The sequence below is a fragment of the Anolis sagrei genome, chromosome 4, assembly GCF_037176765.1.
Source record: "Anolis sagrei isolate rAnoSag1 chromosome 4, rAnoSag1.mat, whole genome shotgun sequence".
Classification (NCBI taxonomy): Eukaryota; Metazoa; Chordata; class Lepidosauria; order Squamata; family Dactyloidae; genus Anolis; species Anolis sagrei.
The window spans coordinates 32,156,316-32,180,514 of NC_090024.1; the positions used below are offsets into that span (position 1 = coordinate 32,156,316).

The window sequence follows — 24,199 nt, forward strand, 5'->3', positions numbered from 1 at the left end:
AGGTTGATCCTGAGGGAGGGCCGGGTAAATGACCTTGGGGGGCCATATCCGGCCCTCGGACCTTAGTTTGAGGACCCCTGGTTTAAACTCTGTATGCCCAGTGTAGATGTGTAATGCTGTGCAAGGGTTAAATGCACAGAGTTATGATTTGTGCGTGACTTTGGACAGTTCCTGTTTCCTCACGCATTCCAGAGATGTGATAACAGCACATGTTCTCTTCTAGTGATGTACAGCTAAGAGGAAAGATGTGTATTCGGCTACTCCTGTATATAGTTTTGTAGTTTTTTAGAAAATAGCAATAAATCTTTAAGTGCTGCTCCGGGCTCAGAGCTGACTGAAGATAGCATGCTTCATTGATTTATTTTTGCTCTGTTGCTCTGAGGTCAATAAACTGACACACCCAGCCTCTGTTTAAAACTGTCCAAAGAAGGAGCCTCCATCACACTCAGGGGCAGAGAGTTCCACTGCTGAACAGCTCTCACAGTGAAAAAGTTCTTACTAATGTTACGTTGGAATCTCCTTTCCTGTAATTGGAAGCCATTGTTCTGCTTCCTAGTCTCCAGGGCAGCAGAAAACAAGCTTCCTCCTCATGACATTCCCTCACGTAGTTATACATGGCCATCATCATGTCTTCTCTCAGCCTTAGATGGGCTACATGTACATTTTAATGTCAGTGTAGCTGCCCCAAACCCACTCCCTTGAAAACAAAAGGTTGTTGTTTTTTTTAAAGAAAGTAACATTTGGCATCTGTAGACATTAGGTGAACGGATGCGAACACGGTTTCTTTTTTATATTTTAACAAAATAGTCATGCAAGGCAATTAGCAGCAGGGCCAGACTTACTATTAGGCTATGTGAATCAACTGCATCATAGAATAATAGAATCAAAGTGTTGGAAGAGACCTCATGGGCCATCCAGTCCAACCCCATTCTGCCAAGAAGCAGGAAAATTGCATTCAAAGCACCCCTGACAGATGGCCATCCAGCCCCTGTTTAAAAGCTTCCAAAGAAGGAGCCTCCGCCACACTCCAGGGCAGAGTTTCACTGCTGAACAGCTCTCACAGTTTGGAAGTTCTTCCTCATATTCAGGTAGAATCTCCTTTCCTGTAGTTTGAAGTCATTGTTCTGTGTCCTAGTCTCCAGGGCAGCAGAAAACAAACTTGCTCCCTCCTCCCTATGACTTCCTCTCATGTATTTATACATGGCTATCATGTATCATCTCAGCTTTCTCTTCTGCAAGCTAAACATGGCCAGCTCTTTAAGCCACTCCTCGTAGGGCTTGTTCTCCAGACCCTTGATCATTTTAGTCACCTTCCTCTGGACACATTCCAGCTTAAGGTCAACGTCTCCCTTAAATTGCAGTGCCCAGAAAGAATGCGGGTGCCTCACCAAACTGCAAATCCCAGATTTGAGTTGAACATCAAGAAAACAAAAATAACGGCTACAGAACTTTATAGCAGGCAATGAAGATATTCGACTTTCCACAGTCATTAATTACATTGGGGACTGTAGTCAAGAAATGAGACCAAGGCAGATTTGGAAGGGCAGTTATAGAGGAAGTAGACAAAATCCAGGAGTGTAAAGCTGTATTATGAAATACTAAAGGATTGCTTGTGCAGTTGTATTTCTCATATCTGTGAAAGCTGGGCAATGAAGAAAGCTGACATGTATAATGTGTACTAGAAACATAAATGTGACTTGGTTCCCATCTCGAAAATGTAGGTATGGTTCTGAAAGCTAGTCAGTGAAGAAAGCTGATATCTATAATATGACATAATAAAAATAATAATAAACTTTATTTTTAATCCACCCTCTCTCCCCAGAGGAACTCCAAAAAGAAAAAAAATTACAAACATACAACCAATAAATACAATGCAGTAATTCTAAAATAATAATTTTAAAAATCTAAAACTCATTTAGTTCCAAGCATTTTGGATAAGGGACACTCGACTTGTAGCTACTTGTTTGCAGTTAATGAAGCACAGCATTCTTCAGAGGGATGCTAAAATGAAGAATGTGTTTACATAGCAGGGGAAGCAAAGCAGAAAGCTGCACTCATGTATATTTACCACATTTATACCAGTATAGGAGTTTTTCCCATTATAAGCATCACTATATATTGCAGAAGCCTGGGATTTAGGAGAGAAACGTTAAAGAGGTAGGACTAATTCTATAAAGACAGTAAGTAGGCTAAACTATAGTAAAATTATAGTGGGGCTTTGATATCTGATGGAGTTTGGTTCCAGGATCCTCAATTCATATCAAAATCCATAGATGCTCAAGTCTCATTATATCCAATGGTGGTTTAAAATGGCAACCCTTATATGGCAAAAGCAAGGTTTGCTTTATGGATATTTATTTTTTTGTAGAGAGGAGTATATTCAAACCATGCATGGTTTAATTGGTGGATGCAAATCCGTGGATATGGAGAACCAACTGTAAAGCAGAAATCCTACACATCATCACCTCAAGCTACATCCATGGAAATCAATAGGATACATTCATCCGTAAAGATCAGTAGCACTTCAAAAGAGAAATCTGGATGAAAACATTAGAATTAAATATCCTTAGCTTTTTTTCCAAAACCTAACATGTGGAGCAAAGCTCACATACAGCTCACTCCATTAGTGCATTTTGTCCCTTTTGTGATTCCACATCTGTAGTTATACTAAAATTGACAATCAGCTTCAGGTTTTTCATGTATTCCTGTAGGCTTCATCCTTTTTCCCATTATATATTTTATTTTACTTTTAACTGCTATTTGGGTAGCTTATTCAGCAAATGCCATCCTTATTAGTATCCCAAGGTCCAAATTGTACTATGTCTCCCATCATGCTGGTGCGTCATCCAACTACAAATCCCAGAATTCCATAGCAGTGAACCATATCAGTTGAAAGTGTCGCCAAACTGCATTAATTTTGCAGTGTAGATATACCATCCCTTACATTTCTTCATTACTTAGGTGATCTCTCATTGGGCGAGTAGGATAGTCTTCCATGATCAGTATTCTTGTGGATCCATAGGTGGCTGTGGAGCCCTATTCTTGACCTGCATCTTCTCCCACAGTGAGGGCATTGGTTTCCAGGTGGATCTTGGTCGGGGTTGGCTTGACGCCCCTTCCTCCTGGCACGTTTCTCTCTTTCACCCTCCATTCGTGCCTCTTCAAATTCTGCAGCACTGCTGGTCACAGCTGACCTACAGCTGGAGCGTTCAAGGGCCAGGGCTTCCCAGTTCTTAGTGTCTATGCCAGAGATTTTAAGGTTGGTTTTGAGCCCATCTTTAAATCTCTTTTTCTGTCCACCAACATTCCGTTTTCTATTCTTGAGTTTAGAGTAGAGGAACTGCTTTGGGAGACGGTGTCGGGCATCCGGACAATATGGCCGGTCCAGCGGAGTTGATAGCGGAGGACCATCGCTTCAATGCTGGTGGTCTTTGCTTCTTCTAGCACGCTGACGTTTGTCCGCTTGTCTTCCCAAGAGATTTGCAGGATTTTTCTGGAGGCAGCACTGATGGAATCATTCCAGGAGTTGCATGTGACGCTTGTAGACAGTCCACATCTTGCAGGCGTATAGCAGGGTTGGGAGGACAATAGCTTTATAGACAAGCACCTTGGTATCCCTACGGATGTCTCAGTCCTCAAACACTCTCTGCTTCATTTCTTCATACAGTACCTTATTATGAGCGTGCTGGGATAGTTACTTTCCACTAGAGGGAAGACTTTTCATTTTAACATTAATCTTTGCATGTTACAGATCTATTGCTTTCTGTCTAAATTAAAGTAACTGGGCAAGAATCTGAGTGCAAAAAAAGGAACTCTGCCCTCTTTCCCAAAACACTAGGGGACACATCTTGAATAATAAGTGACTAATATTTTTATTTGCTTTATTCCTGTAGTATCCAAGGGCTGCTCATGGAGTTTCCCAGACCCTATCTACACTGACTATTTAAGTCAGTTTCAAACTAGTATGGAAGAACATATTTTCGCTGTGAAGATGATGACATAGGAAATCATGGACCTGGATGGTGGTGAAATAAGCCACAGAGCACTGATGCATCGTAGAATGAATGTAGTTTGACACCACGTTAGCTGCCGTGGCTCAGTACTATTGAATCATGAGAGTTATATCATAGTTTATTGTCAAAGGCTTTCATGGCCGGAATCACTGGGTTGTTGTAGGTTTTTTCGGGCTATATGGCCATGCTCTAGAAGCATTCTCTCCTGACGTTTCGCCTGCATCTATGGCAAGCATCCTCAGAGGTAGTGAGGTCTGTTGGAACTAGGACAAAGGGTTTATATATCTGTGGAATGACCAGAGTGGGACAAAGAACTCTTGTATGTTGGAGCTAGGTGTGAATGTTTCAACTGACCACCTTGATTAACATTTGATGGCCTGGCAGTGCCTGGGGCAATCTTTTGTTGAGAGGTGATTAGATGTCCCAGATTGTTTCCTCTCTGTCGTTTTGCTGTTGTAATTTTAGAGGGTTTTTTTTTTAATACTGGTAGCCAGATTTTGTTTATCTTCATAGAATAATAGAATCAAAGAGTTGGAAGAGACTTCATGAGCCATCCAGTCCAACCCCTTGCCAAGAAGCAGGAATATTGCATTCAAATCACCCCTGACAGATGGCCATCCAGCCTCTGCTTAAAAGCTTCCAAAGAAGGAGCCTCCACCACACTCCGGGGCAGAGAGTTCCACTGCTGAACGGCTCTCACAGTCAGGAAGTTCTTCCTTGTGTTCAGATGGATTCTCCTCTCTTGTAGTTTGAAGCCATTGTTCCGCGTCCTAGTCTCCAGGGAAGCAGAAAACAAGCTTGCTCCCTCCTCCCTGTGGCTTCCTCTCACATATTTATACACGGCTATCATATCTCCTCTCATCCTTCTCTTCTTCAGGCTAAACATGCCCAGCTCCTTAAGCTGTCCTCATAGGGCTTGTTTTCCAGACCGTTTATCATTTTAGTCGCCCTCCTCTGGACACATTCCAGGTTGTCAGTATCTCTCTTGAATTGTGGTGCCCAGAATTGGACACAATATTCCAGGTGTGGTCTAACCAAAGCAGAATAGAGGGGTAGCATGACTTCCCTGGACCTAGACACTATGCTCCTATTGATGCAGGCCAAAATCCCATTGGCTTTTTTTGCCGCCACATCACATTGTTGGCTCCTTGAAACGTTCCTTCATGGCCTACATTTCTGTCATTGCAGTAAGTTAACACTTCCCTTCGGAATTTAGATGTATACTGAGACCTAATACCATACCTCATACTATGTATCCCAAGCGCGGGCCAACTTGGGCCTTCCAGGTGTTTTGGACTTCAACTCCCACCATTCCTAATAGCCTCTGGCCCCTTCCTTCCCCCCCTCAGACGCTTTATTTGCTTTGAACTGGATTGTATGAGTCTACACTGCCATATAATCCAGTTCAAAGCAGATAATCTACTCATCAAAATACAGCTCATTCTACAGCACGCATGGGCAAACTTGGGTCCTCCAGGTGTTTTGGACTTCAACTCCCACAATTCCTAACAGTAGGCTGTTAGGAATTGTGGGAGTTGAAGTCCAAAACCCCTGGAGGGCCCAAGGTTGCCCATGCCTGCTGTAGAAGCATGCTATGGTTTCTTTTTTGGCTACTATGGAATTCCACGTGTTCGAATGAGAGCCGGAAGAATCTGCTGTCAGTGGTCTCTCTTTCCCCTATGCTGAGTGTGCCCTCTTCAGGCCAGACGACGCACAGCTGCGCATGCTCAGGAGGGAAGGCTATCCTCTCGCGAGCGTAGCCGTTCACGCGAGCTGATCAGCGCGAGGCCTTGTGGGCGCTCCTTCTTTCCTTTCCTCGCTGCCCAGCCATCTTGAAGGCGCCTCTGGTGAGCGGGGCTCCGGGTTTGGGCCTGGTTGGGAAGGCGGGCGCGGGTCGAAGCAGCCGTAACGCTCCTGTGTTTGGTCTCCCCTCAGGTAACGCCCGGGCCGACGTGAGCCGGCAAGATGGTGGCCGCCAAGAAGACGGTGAGTGGCCCAGCAGAGCGGGAGGGCCGGAGGCGAGAAGGCCTTCACGTGGCGGGCGGAGGGAAGGAGGGAGGGAGGCAGCCTGGGTGGCCCTGCTCGAGTATTTGAAAGAGTGTCACACTGAGGAGGGGAAACCAGGGCGCAATGCAGGGGAAAGAGACGCCACCTAAACATTGGGAAGAACTTCTTAACCGGAAGAGCTACTTAAGAGTGGGATATGCGGCCTCCATATTCAAACAGAGGCTGAATGGCCATCTTTTGGAAGTGCTTTAATTATGTCTTCTTGCATAGAAGAATGGGGTTAGACTGGATAGCCCAAGGGGTCTCTTCCCACTGTGTGATTCTATTATTATTTATATCCCGCGTTTTGTCTCCACAAGGAGACTCATTAAAACAGAATTAGGTAATAATAAAGAAATAATAATAATAACAAAAAGGAAGAAACCATGAAAATGAACAAAATCTGGCTACCAGTATTAAAAAACTCAAATAGGTTCTTGTGGTTTTTTTCGGGCTATAGAGCCATGTTCTAGAGGCATTTCTCCTGACGTTTCGCCTGCATCTATGGCAAGCATCCTCAGAGGTAGTGAGGTCTGTTGGAATTATGACAATGGGTTTATATATCTGTGGAATGGCTGGGGTGGAGCAAGGAGCTCTTCCCTGCTGCAGCTAGGTGTGAATGTTTCAACTGATCACCTTCATTAGCATTAGCAAAACTCAAAAATTACAACAGCAAAACAACAGAGGGGAAACAAACAGGCACATAAAATCACTCTCAACAAAAGATTCCCCCCAGGCACCTCCAAGCCTTTGAATGCTAATCAAGGTGATCAGCTGAAACATTCACACCTAGCCCCAGCAGAAAAAAGTCCTTTGTCTCACCCTGATCATTCCACAGATATATAAACCCATTTTTCCTACTTCCAACAGACCTCACTACCTCTGAGGATGCTTGCCATAGATGCAGGCGAAACGTCAGGAGAAAAATTGCCTCCAGAACATGGCCATATAGCCTGGAAAAACCTACAACAACCCAGTGATTCCGGCCATGAAAGCCTTCAACAATACAGTAATAATAAACTTTATTTATACCCCGCCACCGTCTCCCCAATACGGACTCGGGACGGCTGACATGAGGCCGAGTCCAGACATAATACAGCAAAATTATATGCAAAACAATAGAAAATAAAAACAACAAATATATAATACAGCAAAATAAAATAAACAGTGTAAAAAACATAATAAAAACAGTCACAAAGGGCGAGCCAGATGTGCCGGATAAAATACTAAAAATCCTAAAAACATTAAAGCATTTATAACCCTGGGTGAGATAGGAAATAAAAAATGTATTTGTAATAGGATGATATCTCGGTCTGGAAGCTCAGAGCATGTCGCATCGCTCCTTCGGGAGCACTGTTTGCACAAGAGAGACTTTGCTAATGTAAGCCAGGCCGGAGACAGATAACATAGACAGAATGTAAGAGTTCTTTAATGGTGAAACCCTAACCCTGAACCATAAGCCTAAGCCTAACCCCTTATGCTAACCCTAACTGTACCCTAACCATAACCCCTAACTGTAAACCAAACCCTAAACCTTGCACTAACCCTTACCCTAAGTGTCCCCTCCTTTCTATCCTTCCTTCGCTCTCCCCCTCTCACTCCGCCCCTTCTCTTCCCTTACTCACAGCCGCATCTGCGGCATCTCTAACGCTCAGAGCTTCCAGACCCAGCTATCATACTATCACCCAGAATTAAACCTCAATGGTATTATTAATAATAACAACACTTTATTGGTATTTCACCCTGTCTTCCCAAGGGGATTCAGGGCAGATTCCAACGGACAAAAAGGCAATAATTCAATGCCTTGAAAAACCATAGATTCAAATAGAATAAACCAATTCCCACATTAGACCAACATCTAAAACCAAGTTTTATTTATTTTGTATCAAAAGTATTGCATAAATTAGTATAAAACTGATAAAAATAGAAGGAGCGCTGGCGGCTAAATATCTTTTGACCAAAAATGGACAACAGCAATTGCATTGTCTGTGGCCTCCAACAATTCTTCCTTCGTACATGAGGCAAGGCATAGTGGACAGGCATACAGATGTAGAGTTGTCTGTTCTGCTCCACAGTCCCACAAGATATGGGATTCTTTTAGGTAGTGCCATTTTGCCAGGTTGTCTTTTGATCTGCCCACTCTGCTTCTGAAATAGCAAAGTAAAATAAATAAAGCAAATTGACATAGTATAAAATCGGGCACAATGGGCAGGCAAATGGATGAGATAAAATGATAAAACCCTGGATGAGGTAGGAATAGAAAAAAAGAGGAGCTCAAAAAGGATGACCAGTGGGGTTAGGCTTTCAGTTTAGGAAGGGGGAAAGTGCATCATAGGAGCAGCACTGTAGATGGAACAAACAAAAATGGGATAAATGATCACTCTCCAAAGGCACATCGGAAGAGCTAAGGTGGGGGCTTGCCTGATCTCACCAGGTGAGCTCCAAAGTCGGGGGGGGGGGCTCCCTCGTTCCCACAAGTCTTGCCTGTGATAGAGGAAGGGGCAAAAGGAAGGGCCTGCATTGTCTAGCCTCCAACAATTCTTCCTCTATACATGAGGCAAGACATAGTGGACAAGCATACAGATGCGGAGTTGTCTGTTCTGCTCCGCAGTCACACAAGGTGTGGGATTCTTTTTGGTAGTGCCATTTTGCCAGGTTGTCTTTTGATCTGTCCACTCCACTTCTGAGTCTATTCAGGGACTTCCAAGTTGCCCATTCTTGGTTTGCCCCTGGAGGAAGACTTAGAGAAGGAGGAACATTTAGAGAAGTGGTGGTTCTGATAAAACTTTTCCATGATTTAAGTCTACTGGGAGGAGGCTGATAGCCATACAATAGGTTGCTTTCGCAGTGTTCAACCTCATTTCTCATGCAATTGGTAGCAACTTCCCATCACATATCAGAGGGGAGGGGGATGCCAGCTAGTCCTAGCCTGCTGACGGAAGGACAACATATACCCCTCATGAATTTGAGAGTTCTCACACCAAATTGGAGAGAGAAGCCAAGGCAGGATGGGTTAATGGTAAACAGTGGGCAGTTGGTGACTGAGCTGCTTGTACTTTCTTGCCAGCACTATACAAATTGAGCATTCCATATCTGAAATCCTTCAAAAGTCAAAATGGTCCACATGGGATGGACGCCCTTGCTTTCTGATATTTCTGTTGGTTTCACATACATATACTTTTTCATGCCAAAATTATTAAATTATTTTCAGGCTTTGTGATGAGGTGCATATGAAACATAAATGAATATCATGTTTAGATTTGGGTCCCATATCCATGGTGGAATAATAGAAATCCAGTTGGAAGAGACCACAAGGACCACCTGGTCTCCAACCCATTCAGCTACTCAGGAAAACACAATCACACACGGAGCCCTCCTTGTCCATAGATTCTGCATCCGTCAATTTAACATATCCATATTTGAAAATATTTTTTAAAATCCAGATAGTAAAACATCATTTTGCCATTTTGTATTAAGGATACCATTTTACAGCATCACTGTATATAATGGGAGCTGAGCAGCCACATATGTTGGTGTCCAGAGTGGTCCTGGAACCAAACCCGATGCATTAACTATACATAAATATTCAGAGTGGTCCTGGAACCAAACCTGGATGCTTTAACTACAAGAAGGATAAAAGCTACTCAACATGCACTTGACAATTGTTTACTAAATTTGAGCAGCTTGATGTTCGTTCATATTGCAGTTCCTTAGTTACATGTCCCAAGTATTGGTACAACTGGGGGATTTCAATCCCAAGCGGTAAGGTTTACCAAGTTCTGATTACATGCTAGTAGACACATAGAAAGAACATTACTACTCTGGATACCAAAATCCATGGATGCTGTCTATCATTTTGTGTCTGATAGTGGCACAGAAGTGCTGCCTTTCAAACTCAGTTTTTTTGTTTCCCTCAGGTGTCCACAGTTAACTTGTAATCTGAGGTCCCTTCCACACTGCCCTTTACCCCAGGATATGATCCTAGATTATCTGCTTTAAACTAGATTATATTTGTCTCTATTGCCAGATAATCTGATATCAGAACCTGGAATATAAGGGCAGTGTGGAAGGGCCCTAAGTTTATCTGATTAATAAAACCATGCCAGTGAAACAAGGCTAGTTGCTTTTGAATGGCTGCTATGAAGTTGATGGGTGAATGAAAATATTAGATTTAGGGAGAACCAATTGTAAGCATTAATAGGAAGAAGCCAGAAGACTTCGGATTAACAGGATTTTGGTGTAGATTTAAGATTTAAGTATAAAGTAGTCAAATGTGTCTTGATGGTTTTTTTTAAATATATGTAATACTTGAGAAATGGATGATAACTTGGTAACTCAATCTACATCATTAAGTAGCCTATATTACAAACACATTTGCATAACCTGTACAGATGGTCCTTGGAAGTTGCTGGGGTTTCGTTTTCAAGACCCCTGTGGCTATCCATGGATGCTGAAATCCCATTATATATAATAGTTTAGTAAAATGGCATTCCTTTTATAAAATGGAAAAAAAAACATAAGATGCTTTTGAGATGGGGGAGAGTATTTTTAAGCAGTGAATGGTGGAATCCATGATTACAGAATCTGTAGATATGGAGGATTGACGATTAACACAGCAGTTTTGAGGACTAGAGGTAGTTAGAATAGAATTAAACAGTGTTTTTCTTTAGGTCATTACAATTTTTTCTTCCATACACTAGTTTAAAAACTTGAATGTGTGACTCCTGGTTTGGTTTGAGGTGAGTTAAAATACCTAAATAGGTTGTAATTTAAGGTTTTATCATTATTGTTAAACAGTTTCTAGTGAGATATTTATACTTAGTGTAACAAGGCCAGATATTCTGAGTACAGTATAAGAAAGTCCAGCAACCCCTCTTTTTGTGTGTGATGAGATTTATAAATGCACAGTGGCATGCTGGAATAATTTTGAAAGCTATATGTTATTATATTTTCTTTTAGAAAAAGTCCCTGGAGTCTATAAACTCTAGACTACAGCTGGTTATGAAAAGTGGTAAATATGTACTTGGATACAAGCAGACTCTGAAAATGATCCGGCAGGGCAAAGCCAAGCTGGTCATCTTGGCCAACAATTGTCCTGCTTTGAGGTAAGGGTGTATTTACTAAATGCTGATGTTAATGTAAACAAACAAGGCTTGTTTAAATTTTTAAATCCTCAAATTGTACTGCAAGTCATTGCACAGCTACCTGGATATTAGCCCCATTGAACTCAGTAGTTTGACATGTACAGTGCGTCTGCAGCAGCTATCTATGATGTAGTGTAGGAGGATGTGAAAAGTGCTGATGTTAATGTAAACAAACCTGGAATCTAGCCCCATTGAACTCAGTAGGCATGTCAGAGTAAATGTGTTTGGAATATTTTGGTGTATCTTTCATGAAGTTTAAAATAAGTAACTGCAAATGTGGATAACTAGCACGTTACTTATTGTAGTTATTATTTTGCATGCCACTGCCACTCTAGTAAGTGTGCTTCATTTAGAGTGTCGAGAGCCTTCCTCTCTGAAGTCATAGGATATTTGCTCATAATGGAGCTGGTTATTAGTTTGTTAATTGGGGGATAGTTCTGCACCCATGTCCAACTCCCCAAGTTTTCTCCAAGAGTCAGATTGAGACTGGCTTTTTCTTTTTACTGAAAGTCAACTGGAGAAGCAATAGAAATTCAAACTTGATGGAATCATTGAAACTATTTTGTATTCTTATTTTAGAGAACTACATGGAAGAATTTTTAAAATTTCTTGTTTCTATGCTTTTTTTACTTTTTATTTTCCAGCATTATGTAGTAGTAGTAGTTTAGCTGGGCCTAGTTTATATTTTTTCATTGTTATTAAAATGTCTTTTAAAAAATTAAAACTATTAGAATTGATATCCTTTTGGAAATAATATTCTAGAGAATCACCTCTTATATGTTTAGGGAGAATGAATTCTAAAAACATCTGGGGATCTAATAAAGTACAAAGATGTTTTTTCACTCTTAAATTACAGAGTTCAAATAAAATAATTAAGAGTTGGTTATAATTGACTGACTTGCTTATTGATTTAAATGCTATTGAAGAATAGTTTAGTGTGGCTGCTATGCAAAGAATTTCCACCTGTATGTTAACTTTCATATGGATTTAATTTTTAGGAAATCAGAAATTGAGTATTATGCAATGTTGGCCAAAACCGGTGTACACCACTACAGTGGCAACAATATTGAATTGGGTACAGCTTGTGGAAAGTACTACAGAGTATGTACATTGGCCATCATTGATCCAGGTACGTATGTGTGTTGTATGTGGGTTGTAGTCTTAGAAACATTTGAGATCCTTAAATGTGTTTATTCTTTCAGGATTCTTTGAAAATTGTACTGATTCCAGTACTCAGGCTTAGCTTTGATTTAGCAACATCACTTTGATGGCATAGTTATATAAGTTTTGTGGGTTTTGCTGCATCCTAAATTACTACTGTAACTTCTAGTGATGTTCTCCACAGTTCATCAATATTTTGTGACGAGTATTGTCAATATCAAATAATTTACTGGCTCAATTTTATGAGTTTTCCAGGTATTGTTCTACATGCTCCAAAACTCCCAAACATTTTTCATTGATGTCTTAATAAGTCTGTTTTTATCAGGGATTTCCTGAAACTGGCCCATGGTTTATAGAACTCAGTGGAACTGGGTAATGCTAATCCAGAACATCTGCTGTCACAGAATGTGCATTAAAGTTGTGTTAAATTCTCAATAGACATTGGCAAGTATTTAATGGCAGGTTAAATGTAATTCACCCTGCAACCCTTTTAAAGCACAAAATACATCTAACATTTTCCTGTGCAAACCCATTATATTCAAAGTATGCTTTCTAAATGGGGAAGGCAATGGCAAACCACCCCAGTATCCTTGCCAAGAAAACTAAATGGACCAGTACAACCAGAGATATGTCGGTATACCATTGGAAGGGCATCCTTGAAGTGACTGGACTGACCTTGAAGGAGCTGGGGTTGGTGACAGCCGACAGGGAGCTCTGGCGTGGGCTGGTCCATGAGGTCACGAAGAGTCGGAGACGACTGAACGAATGAACAACAAATGCTTTCTAAATGATCACGTTATGGAATTGTGAAAACAATGCGAATATTCTCGCTGTCCTGATATTTCCGTGATCAGGGCAGGCTAGACATTCGCTATATTATTACTATGCAGTGTGTCCCCAGGGTTGGTTACTCTCCCTAGTCCTGGTTTTTAACTGCAAGTAACATGTACAGATTGTAATTTCCAACATCATGTACCACCTGGAATAATTTGAAATCATACTTAAAAATCTACCAGTGTTTTGAAAATACATGAAAATATTTTTGTATAAAAGAAAGGATGTAAGTTCGCGCTAGTATTGTCTTTACATTCAAGTTTTAGACCTCTTCGTCATGGAACTCGCTTTTGCTTTAAAGCCACTGATGCTGATATTTTTATTCTTCCCAACAGGTGATTCTGACATCATTAGAAGCATGCCAGAGCAAACCGCAGAAAAATAAATGTGGCAGGAGTTTAAATTTTATGTAATAAAATTGGTTATAACTCTGTTGTCAGCCTGAGCTTTCATGAGTTCAATGCATGAAGGTGTGGAACTTTTGGTGAATGGAAAAACAGTGATCTGGTAAAGCTGGAAGTCAAAGAAAAAAAAAAACAAGAATTAAATGGGTCAGTGTGCCATTGAAATCCGAGAATGCAGCGCATCTCATTAAATGCATACTCAGCTCTCACCAGTTGTATATTTCTATTGTGCAGATAAGCAAACATTACTTTCTGGGCTTTTGTGTATGTGCTTGAAATTCAGGTATTCTTTGACATGTTATGTAGCAGTGCCACTATGCATGGCCCTTTTGCAAGAGGTTAATTGAGTACCCCTAAAATTTACAGTGTATAAAAAATATTTACAGTGTATATAAAATATACATGTATATTTTATATACACTGTATATTATATACATTGTATATTTTATATACAACGTATATAAAATATACATGAGATAATTTGATAAAATGAGGCATAACAGTTTCATTCATTTAAGATACTTGTTTTTAGTTACACTGAGAGTAGGGCTATAAATTTTATATAGAGTAGTATAACTGAAGTAGAGTCAATGTAAATTGGTCTGCAGATGTATCTACACTGTAGAATTAATGCAGTTTGGGAACACTAATTGTCATGGCTCAGAGATATGGAATCATGGGAGTTGTAGTTTGGTGAGGCACCAGTGATATTTGGCTGAGAATGCTACAACTCCCAGAATTCCATAGTTTTGAGCCATGGCAATTAAAGTACACTCTAGAATTCTGAGAAACCAGGATTTCAATCCCTGTTCATCCATGGAAATATGCTGGGTGACCTTGAGAATGTAACACACATTTTGAGATGGAAACAACTGTAGAAGTGTTAAAATGTTAAGGATTTTACATGAAATTCAAAATATATCGAGACTTTATTAGATGTTTAGCATAGTAAAAGCTCTGAAGTTGTGGAAGTTTGCCTTTGGCAGTGTATGTCAAGGTCCTGCCTTAATCTCTGCCATCTATTGCTGCCTCACAGTGTGATACGCGTACATCTTAACTCAAATCTGTGCAGATATTGGTGCTGCCATACTTTGCTCAAGAGGCAGTGTGGTATAAATGGACTGGGACTCTAGACCAGGGTTTGAACCCCAACTTCGAAATGCAAATCCTCTGGGTGGGCTTTAGCATGTCACACTCCCTTAGTCTCAGTGGAAGGCAAAGGGAAATTGGCCTCTGAACAAATCTTGCTAAGAAAACCCCATGAAAGAGTCACCATAAATTGGAAACACAGGAACAACACATATGCTTGGCTCAAAACATACTGAGAAATGGAAAAAAAGCACAATTTAGGGAGTTAGGCAGCTGACAGCAGTGTCTGGGATTTTGTCTTATGACACTGCTCTAAAAAGATTCATTCTGGTCAGTAACAGTTGAATTTTCAAGCAGGACTGCATTAGTGAGGTATGCGTATTCCATCGTCAAACACATAATCAGGAAGTTCTTCCTAATGTATGTACTTTTAAAAATAAAATCTGAGGTTTTTATAATTAGGATGGAAGATGTTTTAATGATAGAACTACGTGCGATGCAAATGTGCATCGGCTGATTGAACAAAAATTAGGTAAATAGTAAGAGTGCAATGTCTCCCCCACATATTTCAGAAGAGTGTTCTGTTACCTTAAAGATTTTGTTTCACAGATAATTTTCTGGACATCTTAGGAAAAGGGTCGTGCAGCACAAAAATACTTCCACAAGACTACTGCTACTTGCTTTTTAAAGTCGAGTTGTGACGGCATTGTGCATTAGAATAAAAAACACCCATATCTGCAGATTCCAAAATAGTTAAAATGCCTTTTGTAGCACCATTTTATTGAGTGGAATAGCTTATCTCAGTTGAAAAAACATACACATTTTATTCCCAGACAATGCAAAAACGCAATATAATATGGTACTTTGTTAAAGTACTGGAGCTATACATTCTCCTTTAATGGGAGAATCTGGACTTTTTGTGGATAGCTTTGGTACATTCTCTTCCAACGCACTTGTAAACTTCTGTTGAGAAGTATCGTCATCAATGTTCATCGATATCGTAATTGATTTTCCAGGGCTTCCATTCTTTTTGACATTTCTCCTAGTAGCCATACGTTAAGGTAAATAGTCTGAGTCAGTATGTGAAAAAGCATCAGATTATTCAATACAAATAATTATGACATTTCAGTCTGGAAATCCAAATACCTGCCTGCATTAAAAGTGATCTATTTAAGTGATCTATTCCCATTTCACCCAGGGAAACTGGGTGAAATGGGATATGCTATTGGTCTGATCCAGCACAAATGCTCTTAGTTCAGAGGAAATTATAAGCTATCTGCATTGTTGTTGCAGATAGCTATCCAGATGTTTATGTCTGTGCTAAGAGGTACAATTCCATCATGGATATAAACCAGTATTAATGTTATAGTATGCTCAAACTAAGGAACCCCCATTGGGACAGTGGGTTAAACTGTTGAGCTGCTGAACTTGCTGACTGAAAGGTCGGCGGTTCAAATCTGGGGAGTGGGGTGAGCTCTGGCTGTTAGCCCCAGCTTCTGCCAACCTAGCTGTTCGAAAACATGCAAATGTGAGTAGATCTGTAGGTACGGCTTCAGCAGGAAGGTAATGGTGCTCCACGCAGTCATGCTGGAAACAAGATCTTGGAGGTGTCTAAAGGTAACACGAATTCTTTGGCTTAGAAATGGAGATGAGCACCACCCCCCAGAGTCGGACGTGACTAGATTTTATGTCTAGGGGAAACCTTTACCTTTATACTCAAACTATAATCTCATATCACTCGTCTGTTCAGTGGTCCACATTTTAAGTCATGCATCTCCAGGTAGCAATTTCTGTTCTATGTAGTGGGAGGTTACTTCCTACATGTAGTGGGAGTCCTGTTGATAACACTGGCATCGCAGAAAATATATCCCATTGTGTTTGCTTATTTGAGATTCCATAGCTGATACAGTGAATATGGGTCAAAAGCTGGCTTTTGTTAAATCCAGACTTCTTTCAGAGGTTTCCTACTAGAAGGGAGTGGAGTGGCAATTTTGCACCAATTTCTCCCCCACCCCTACAACCTCCCACTGTTTAAGAGGATCCTCCAACTCTTTACAAGTTCCTTTACTAAAATGGTGTTGGGAAAGTAGCCATTTCTTCCTGCCCTCTTGATGATCAAAACTCTGTTGGGTATAAGTCTATCCAGCATAAACTATTTATCTGAATTAGTGTCCCATTATGTATACCATTATCTACAGTACTGCAATTCTAAATTTTGAAAATGCAGCTAGGGGGAGTCAGAGTCCCACATTTAATTTCACCAGCATGCTTCCTTTCTTAGAATGCTTCAATGTGGCTGAATGATTATAAGTGACACATTGCTTTACTACCTCACTGCACTAGTTGACCACATCCAAGAACTAAACATTGAAATTTAGCATCCATTTATCATTGTTTCCTGTAATAATCGGCTTGAGTAGATGTGTGCATCAGGACTGAAGCCAAAGCGGCCACTGAGAAATTGAGAAGTTCTCAGGATGCACAGGGAATTCTGAAGTTAGCAGCCGCAAAATAAGAAAACCAAATAAATAGGTATTCTCCCCACCCCATAAATACCTGCCCAGTATGGGTTTGCAAAATAAATATAAGGATGGTGCATCTGGCTTCTCAGATGATATTGGACTATATCTCCCCGTCATCCGTAATACCGTATATATTTGAATATAAGCTGACTTGGATATAACTCAAGGCACCAAATTTTAGCACAAAAAACTGGGAAAATGTATTGAGTATAAGCCGAGGGTGGGAAATGCAGCGGCTACTTCAACATATCTATTTCAAAATAAAAATACTAGATATCAATAAAATTACATTAATTGAAGCATCAGTAGGTTTAAATGTGTTTGAATATTTACATAAAACTAGTGTAAGACAGAACTGTCCAATTCTGATTAAACTATTATTCTAACCTCCTTCAATGTAAATGTGCTTATGTATCCTTCCAATAATAATAATGAGTAAAACCATAAATGGAATAACAATAATAGAGAAAAATAATAAATGTAATAATAACAGTAATAATAGAGTAAAATCATAAATGTAATAGTAATAGAGTAAAATAATGTAAATGTAGTAATAACAATAATAACAACAGAGTAAAATATATATAAATAAAAATGTAATGTTCGTTTGTGGGATTAACATAACTCAAAAACCACTGGATGAATTGACACCGAATTTGGACACAATACACCTTTCAACCTAACAAGTGACCATTACTCATAAAAACACAAAAAATGCAGAAGAGACTTAAAAAACCAAAAAATAAAAAATACATTACAACGCATGCGCAAAACCACATATATATACACACATATACACATATATGGAGCCCCTGGTGGCACAGTTGGTAAAAGTGCTGAGCTGCTGAACTTCCTAACCAAAAGATCTCAGATTTATATCCGGGGAGCGGCGTGAGCTCTCACGATCAGCCCCAGCTTCTGCCAACCTAGCAGTTCAAAAACATGCAAATGTGAGTAGATCATTAGGGAAGGTAACGGTGCTCCATGCAGTCATGCTGGCCACATGACCTTGGAGTGTCTACGGACAATGCTGCCTCTTTGGTTTAGAAATGGAGATGAGCACCAACCCCCAGAGTCAGACACAACTGGACTTAATGTCAGGGGAAAACCTTTACCTATACACACATATATATACACACAAAACACATATACACAGACTGGGCCACAGCAACACGTGGCAGGGGATGGCTAGTAATAAATAACCTTGACCCGAGTATAAGCCAAAGGGGGCTTTTTCAGCCTAAATAAAGGGTTGAAAAATTCAGCCTATCCTTGATTCTATACAATAATTTACTATATTGATGGGATTGGACTTTAGCAATAAGGGGCCCTGCTCCTCACAAAACATTCAGTGGTTTCTATGACCCAGAGAATGCTAAACATTCACTGGGGTGGGAGGGAGAAGGGAAATGTGAAGCCACAATCAATCAGAGGAAGGTATACCTACCTGGAGCCCTGAACACTGCTATGATAGGGTCAGATGATATTAGCAGATTAGGATCCAGGTTAAACAATATATTAAGACTATAGTTTCAGATGGAGCCCCCGGTGGTGCAGTGGGTTAAACCCCTGTGCCGGCAGGACTGAAGACCGACAGGTCGCAGGTTCAACTCCGGGGAGAGGTGGATGAGCTCCCTCTATCAGCTCCAGCTCCTCATGCGGGGACATGAGAGAAGCCTCCCACAAGGATGATAAAAACATCAAGTCATCTGGGCGTCCCCTGGGCAACGTCCCTGCAAACGGCCAATTCTCTCACACCAGAAGCGACTTGCAGTCTCTCAAGTCGCTCCTGACACGACAAAAAAAAAATTGTTTCAGATATAACTGGCTTCAAAGTGCTCTTCATCCCCACCTACAGAACTTCTGCATGTGCCATAATCCAGTGTAGCAAATTAGCAGTGGGTGGGAAGGAGGGGAGACATGAAACAATACACAGTCATCATGACAAATAAACACTAATTGCCATTACTGGATTATCCTTGGATGCACCCATGCTTCTCAGCAGCAGTATTTGAGAAGTCAGAAGCAGATTTTGGCACTTTCTTTACATATATAGAATAAGAATAGATCTATTTTCAGAAGGTCACAGCATACCCTGAAGTTGTCAGGCCACTCTTACCTATTCTTTAAATGCTCCGCGTGCAACAACAGCCCAAGGGGGCCTTTGGTAGGAGAATCTTTGCACTATAGAAGAGAACAGCAGAGGGGTCACAGTTCAACGAGAGACATATATAGCATGCAAAAATAGTTTTACTTTCATTCCTTTACTGTTGCCCCCAGCAAAGATATGCAAATATATGAGTAGCTGCTATCGAAAACCAAGTGACACCACTTCAGATCTTTTAAAGTTAGATTAAATATTCATCTGGATGTTTGTTTTGGATGTACTTTATTTTTACTTTCTCCTAAATAATATGCAATAGGAATAGGTACCAAAAAAAGGATATATTGTTGTGTTAGTTTCTGAACTTCAGCATTTGCAAAATTCTGGAACGTCACAAGATTTTCACATTTGCAAGCGTCTTTTTTATCATCTGAAGATTTTCCTGAAAAGTAAGATCAGGGTGAATTTTTTTTCATATCTAGCAAATCAAAATTAAATCTGTTCAAGTTGCAATGAACTGATATATTATTATCAATAAGCAATCTAGATCAACTAAGACCAAAATATTGAAAACTACGGGAATAAACGAGGTTTTTTGGTAACTCACACAAATGCAGAATGGAAACAGCTTTACCTGATGTTGCTGTTGATGTCATTTGTTTTTTTTGAAATAGATATTTATGGTGGACTGCAATATTGGGACAAGCAAGAACATCTGTGATTTCTAGAGTAGTTGCTTCAGGTTCTGCAGTAAACCACAGAGAAGAATAATTAAAATGATAAGACATTGAGTTGCTTCATATATAGTTTCCTAGTCTTTAAAGTAAAGGTAAAGGGTTCCCCTTGACATTAAATCTAGTCATGTCCAACCCTGGGTGATGATCTCCATTTCTAAGCTGAAGAGCTGGCATTGTCCATAGACACCTCCAAGATCATGCGGCCAGCATGACTACATACAGTGCTGTTACTTTCCTGCTGGAGTGGTACCTATTGATCTACTCACATTAGCATGAACTACTAGGTTGGCAGAAGCTGGAGCTAACAGTGGGAGCTCACCCCACTCCCTGGATTCAAACTGCCGACCTTTTGGTCAGCAAGTTCAGCAGCTCAGCAGTTTAACCCACTACACCAACGGGGGCTCTGAGTCCTTACTGCCATCCAATTTCTTTTTCATGTTTTTTCTATAATAACAGTTGCTTACTTTCCTGAAATAAAGGCTTTTAAATAATGCAGAGAGAAAATAAAGCATATATAGAATGTTTAAAAGTGACTTTTTCACATTTTAGAGTGGGTTGGTTAGAAACATTGTAATACAGTATACAGATACTGCCATACAGCTGTGAATGCACATGTAAAGCAATACTGGCATTCCTCTGCTAACAAAGCCTCTGACAATGAAGCTCCTTTTCACAAAGTCTTTGCATTCTTGGCCAGTTTCCTGCACATTTTCCTCCTGGTCTTCTATCTAGCTGGAAGATAGTTTAGCAGCATCTGCACAGAGAAGGGAGGGGTGGACTTTTGATAGCAAGTTACTGCAGAGTGCCTGGAGCAGGGGTCCTCAAACTAAGAACCGAGGGCCAGATACGGTCCTCCAAGGTAATTTACTCGGCCCTTGCTCAGGGTCAACCTAAGTCTGAAATGACTTGAAAGTACACAACAACAACAATCCTATCTCATCAGCCAAAAGCAGGCCCACACTTCCCATTGAAATACTAATAAGTTTATATTTGTTAAAACTGTTCTTCATTTTAATTATTGTATTGTTTTTAAGTGGGTTTTTTTGCACTACAAATAAGATATGTGTAGTGTGCATAGGAATTCATTCATGTTTTTTTTATAAATTACTAGATGGCCTTTAGGGATCCCTTCCAATCGGTTGGCCATCTGTTGTGAAGGCTTTGATGGTGTTTTCCTTTACTGCCAAATGAGGTTGGGCTGGATGGTCTTTGGGGCTCATTTCCAAGCAATGTCAGTTTTGCTTGTCCCTATTACCCCCATCATGGCACCTTCCTTCTTCCTTTGTGCCGTGGGAGTGTGTGTGTGTGTGTGGGGGGGGGAGGACAGAGAGTCAGAGTGTGTGCACAGAGTGCGGCCTGCCTCCCTCATTTTTCCTTTCCCCTCCTCTCTCCTCCCCCACCTCCTTCTCCTCAGTGTCTCCCCTTTGATCCCTTGCCTTAGTGTTAGTTAGGGGCCGAGAGACATGCAGGGAGCAGCAACCATTGCTGCCACTGCTTCGGAACCCTCATTCTGTGTCCTCAACGCAAGTGGGGACAGGAGAGGTGTGTTGCCTTCTTCCTTTTTTTGAATTTAAAGGTGTTTTTGTAGGTTTTTTCCAGTGATGGTCACTCCCTGGATTGTGAGGAGTTTTGTTGCCAAATTTGGGGTTCATTTGGCCCCGTAGTTTTTTTTGTTTTGTTTTTAAGGTACTCATTATGCACAGATCATTTTTGTATATATAGATAATCCAGCCCCCCAACAGTTTGAGAGACTGTGACCTGGCCCTCTGTTTAAAAAGTTTGAGGACCCCTGGTCTGGAGTAATCCATGCAATCTTGAGCTAAGGCAGAATGCAGTTCTTCTCCAGCCAGTACCACTGTAGCTATCTGCATCTGCCTACAACTAAGTTAAATAGCATTTGGCTCCAAAATTCCCTACTGAGCATGTGTGAACTGCAAAACAAGAAAAAGAGGAGACTGGCCCGCCTTTCTAGGTGATCACCAGTATGTAAAACAATAACAAAAAACTGATCTACCCAAATAGACAACCCCAAAATTACAATAGATGTGTGCCCATTATTGCTTTCTCTGGAACGTGCTCACTAAAGAACCAGGTAATATGGAAATATACTATACATAGGTTGCAAATCTCAAACCTTCGGAATATGAATCCATCAAATGAAGCAAATCTTCTGGTAAATACTGGCGATTCTTCAGACCTGGAAGACATATTGCTAAATGAAGTAAAAATTGAATAGTATTATATGAAATAATGCAAAATATACTGCAGTGCTACTCCAAGTGGTGAGCTCCGGATTGGCCTCAGGTCTCCAAGCCATTACCTACCAATCCCTGGTCACAAATAGTATGTTGGTCACTGGTACAGTGGGAAAATTGCCAGTCCCCACTATCGCATAGTCTGAGAAGCATTGATATACTGCACAAATCATGAATGTCAATACAAACCAAAGTGGTAGGAAAAATGACTTTGTGATTTAAAAATGGCCTAGAGATATTTTCTGGCAGGAAAATAAATTGAACAGTTTCAGTTGTTACTATGTACATTTGGCCAAATCATTTCCAGTGATGTTTCAGCAAATGTGACTTGGGAACTCATGGATCTTTTTGGCTCCAGAAACCTCAGTGACCTCAGAAACTGGGAAAATGTTTCCAGTATCCTAGATATCATTGCATAAAATATCTATGAAACAAGTGTTATTCTTGGGAAGGAAAGAGAAGCTAAATTCAGTATTATTTATTGGTACATTCGGTTTGTGTGATTGCTTTTTAAACCTTCCCACTAAGATATCTCCCACAGTACACAATTATAGCCCTTTCAGACCATTTTAGCTGCAATGACTGCAACTTATGGAATAATGGGATTTTTAGTTAGGTTTGTGTGTGCGTGTCAGGAGTGACTTGAGAAACTGCAAGTTGCTTCTGATGTTAGAGAATTGGCCATCTGCAATTACGTTGCCCAGGCGATGTCTGGATGTTTTGATGTTTTACCATGCTTGTGGGAGGCTTCTCTCATGTGCCTGCATAGGGAGCTGGAGCTGACAGAGGGAGCTCAACCCGCTCTTCCCAGATTCGAATGACTGACCTGTCAATCTTCATTCCCGCCGGCACAAGGGTTTAACTACAGACGCTTTAGGATGCGGCCATGGTAGTTAGGATAGTATCAGAATGCTGTATTTCCGTAGTGCAGTGAGGCTTTTTTTTTTTGTTGTGTCAGGAGTGACTTGAGAAACTGCAAGTCACTTCTGGTGTGAGAGGATTGGCTGCAAGGATGTCTGCAAGGATGTAAGGCTGAGAAAATGTGACACGCTGAATCAGAGTTTATTACTAACTGATGCGGAGCTTACTTCTATTTCCAGCAAGATATAAACTCAGGGGAGTAAACAAATGAAAATACTGGTGCATTACAGAATGGTGGCCATTAAAAATAGGGAAGTTACAGAATATTCCCTGGAAAGGCATTTATATTCCATTCACTGACCAAATTCCTCCTCATTTTGAAGCCTATAACAGACACTATTTGTAAGATCTGCAGTTATGGAGCATGAAGGAGGCACAAACAAACTATCCATCAAAACCAGTAAGCTTGGCAAAAGCCATGATGAAAGACAACAAGATTTTATTCTGTCATCGAATGGGATTAATACTGATCATCAAGCCATTTCAAATATTGTAAATATTTCCAAGTATTTGCTCAAAGGTCCCAAAAGAATATATCATGGTGTTTTTCAGCTGTACAGATGCTGCTGAAGGCTTTCATGACTGGAATCACTGGGTTGTTGTGAGTTTTCTGGGCTGTATTGCTGGAAAACTCACAACATGTTCCAGAAGCATTTCCTCCTGATGTTTCTCCCACATTTATGACAGGCATCCTCAGAGGTTGTGAGGTCTGTTGGAAACTAGGCAAGTGAGGTTTATATATCTGTGTAATGCCCTGAATGGGAGAAAAAACTCCCATATATGACAATGTTCCAGAAGCATTCTCTTCTGATGTTTCGCCCACATTTATGTAAGGCATCCTCAGATGTTGTGAAATCTGTTGGAAACTAGCAAGTGGGGTTTATATATCTGTGAGATGCCCAGGGTGGGAGAAAGAACTCTTGTCTGTTTGCGCAAGTGTGAATGTTGCAATTTGCCACCTAGATTAGT

The 24,199-nt window shown here is 40.6% G+C and overlaps 2 protein-coding genes and 1 non-coding gene across 3 annotated transcripts in view; 2 read left to right on the forward strand and 1 right to left on the reverse strand.

The window, feature by feature from the left end:
• The first annotated feature begins 5,724 nt into the window (after window positions 1-5,724).
• RPL30 (ribosomal protein L30) lies at window positions 5,725-13,637 on the forward strand. Its single transcript, XM_060775645.2, has 5 exons — window positions 5,725-5,860; window positions 5,949-5,999; window positions 11,019-11,164; window positions 12,202-12,332; window positions 13,534-13,637. The coding sequence occupies exons 2-5, from the start codon at window positions 5,979-5,981 to the stop codon at window positions 13,581-13,583; spliced, it is 348 nt and encodes a 115-aa protein (XP_060631628.1). The 5' UTR covers window positions 5,725-5,860; window positions 5,949-5,978; the 3' UTR covers window positions 13,584-13,637.
• On the forward strand, window positions 13,180-13,312 carry LOC132775282 (small nucleolar RNA SNORA72). Its single transcript, XR_009631488.2, has one exon. It is a non-coding gene; the product is annotated as a small nucleolar RNA SNORA72 (small nucleolar RNA).
• A 1,796-nt stretch (window positions 13,638-15,433) lies between the features above and the next one.
• Window positions 15,434-24,199, reverse strand: part of MATN2 (matrilin 2) — an 81,773-nt gene continuing 73,007 nt past the window's right edge. Inside the window, exons 19-22 of the mRNA XM_067467342.1 lie at window positions 22,189-22,251; window positions 19,952-20,062; window positions 19,661-19,759; window positions 15,434-15,736 (exon numbers count right to left, since the gene is read on the reverse strand). Of these exons, the coding sequence (XP_067323443.1) occupies window positions 15,681-15,736; window positions 19,661-19,759; window positions 19,952-20,062; window positions 22,189-22,251 (329 nt within the window). The 3' untranslated portion in view covers window positions 15,434-15,680. The remainder of the gene's footprint in view (window positions 15,737-19,660; window positions 19,760-19,951; window positions 20,063-22,188; window positions 22,252-24,199) is intronic.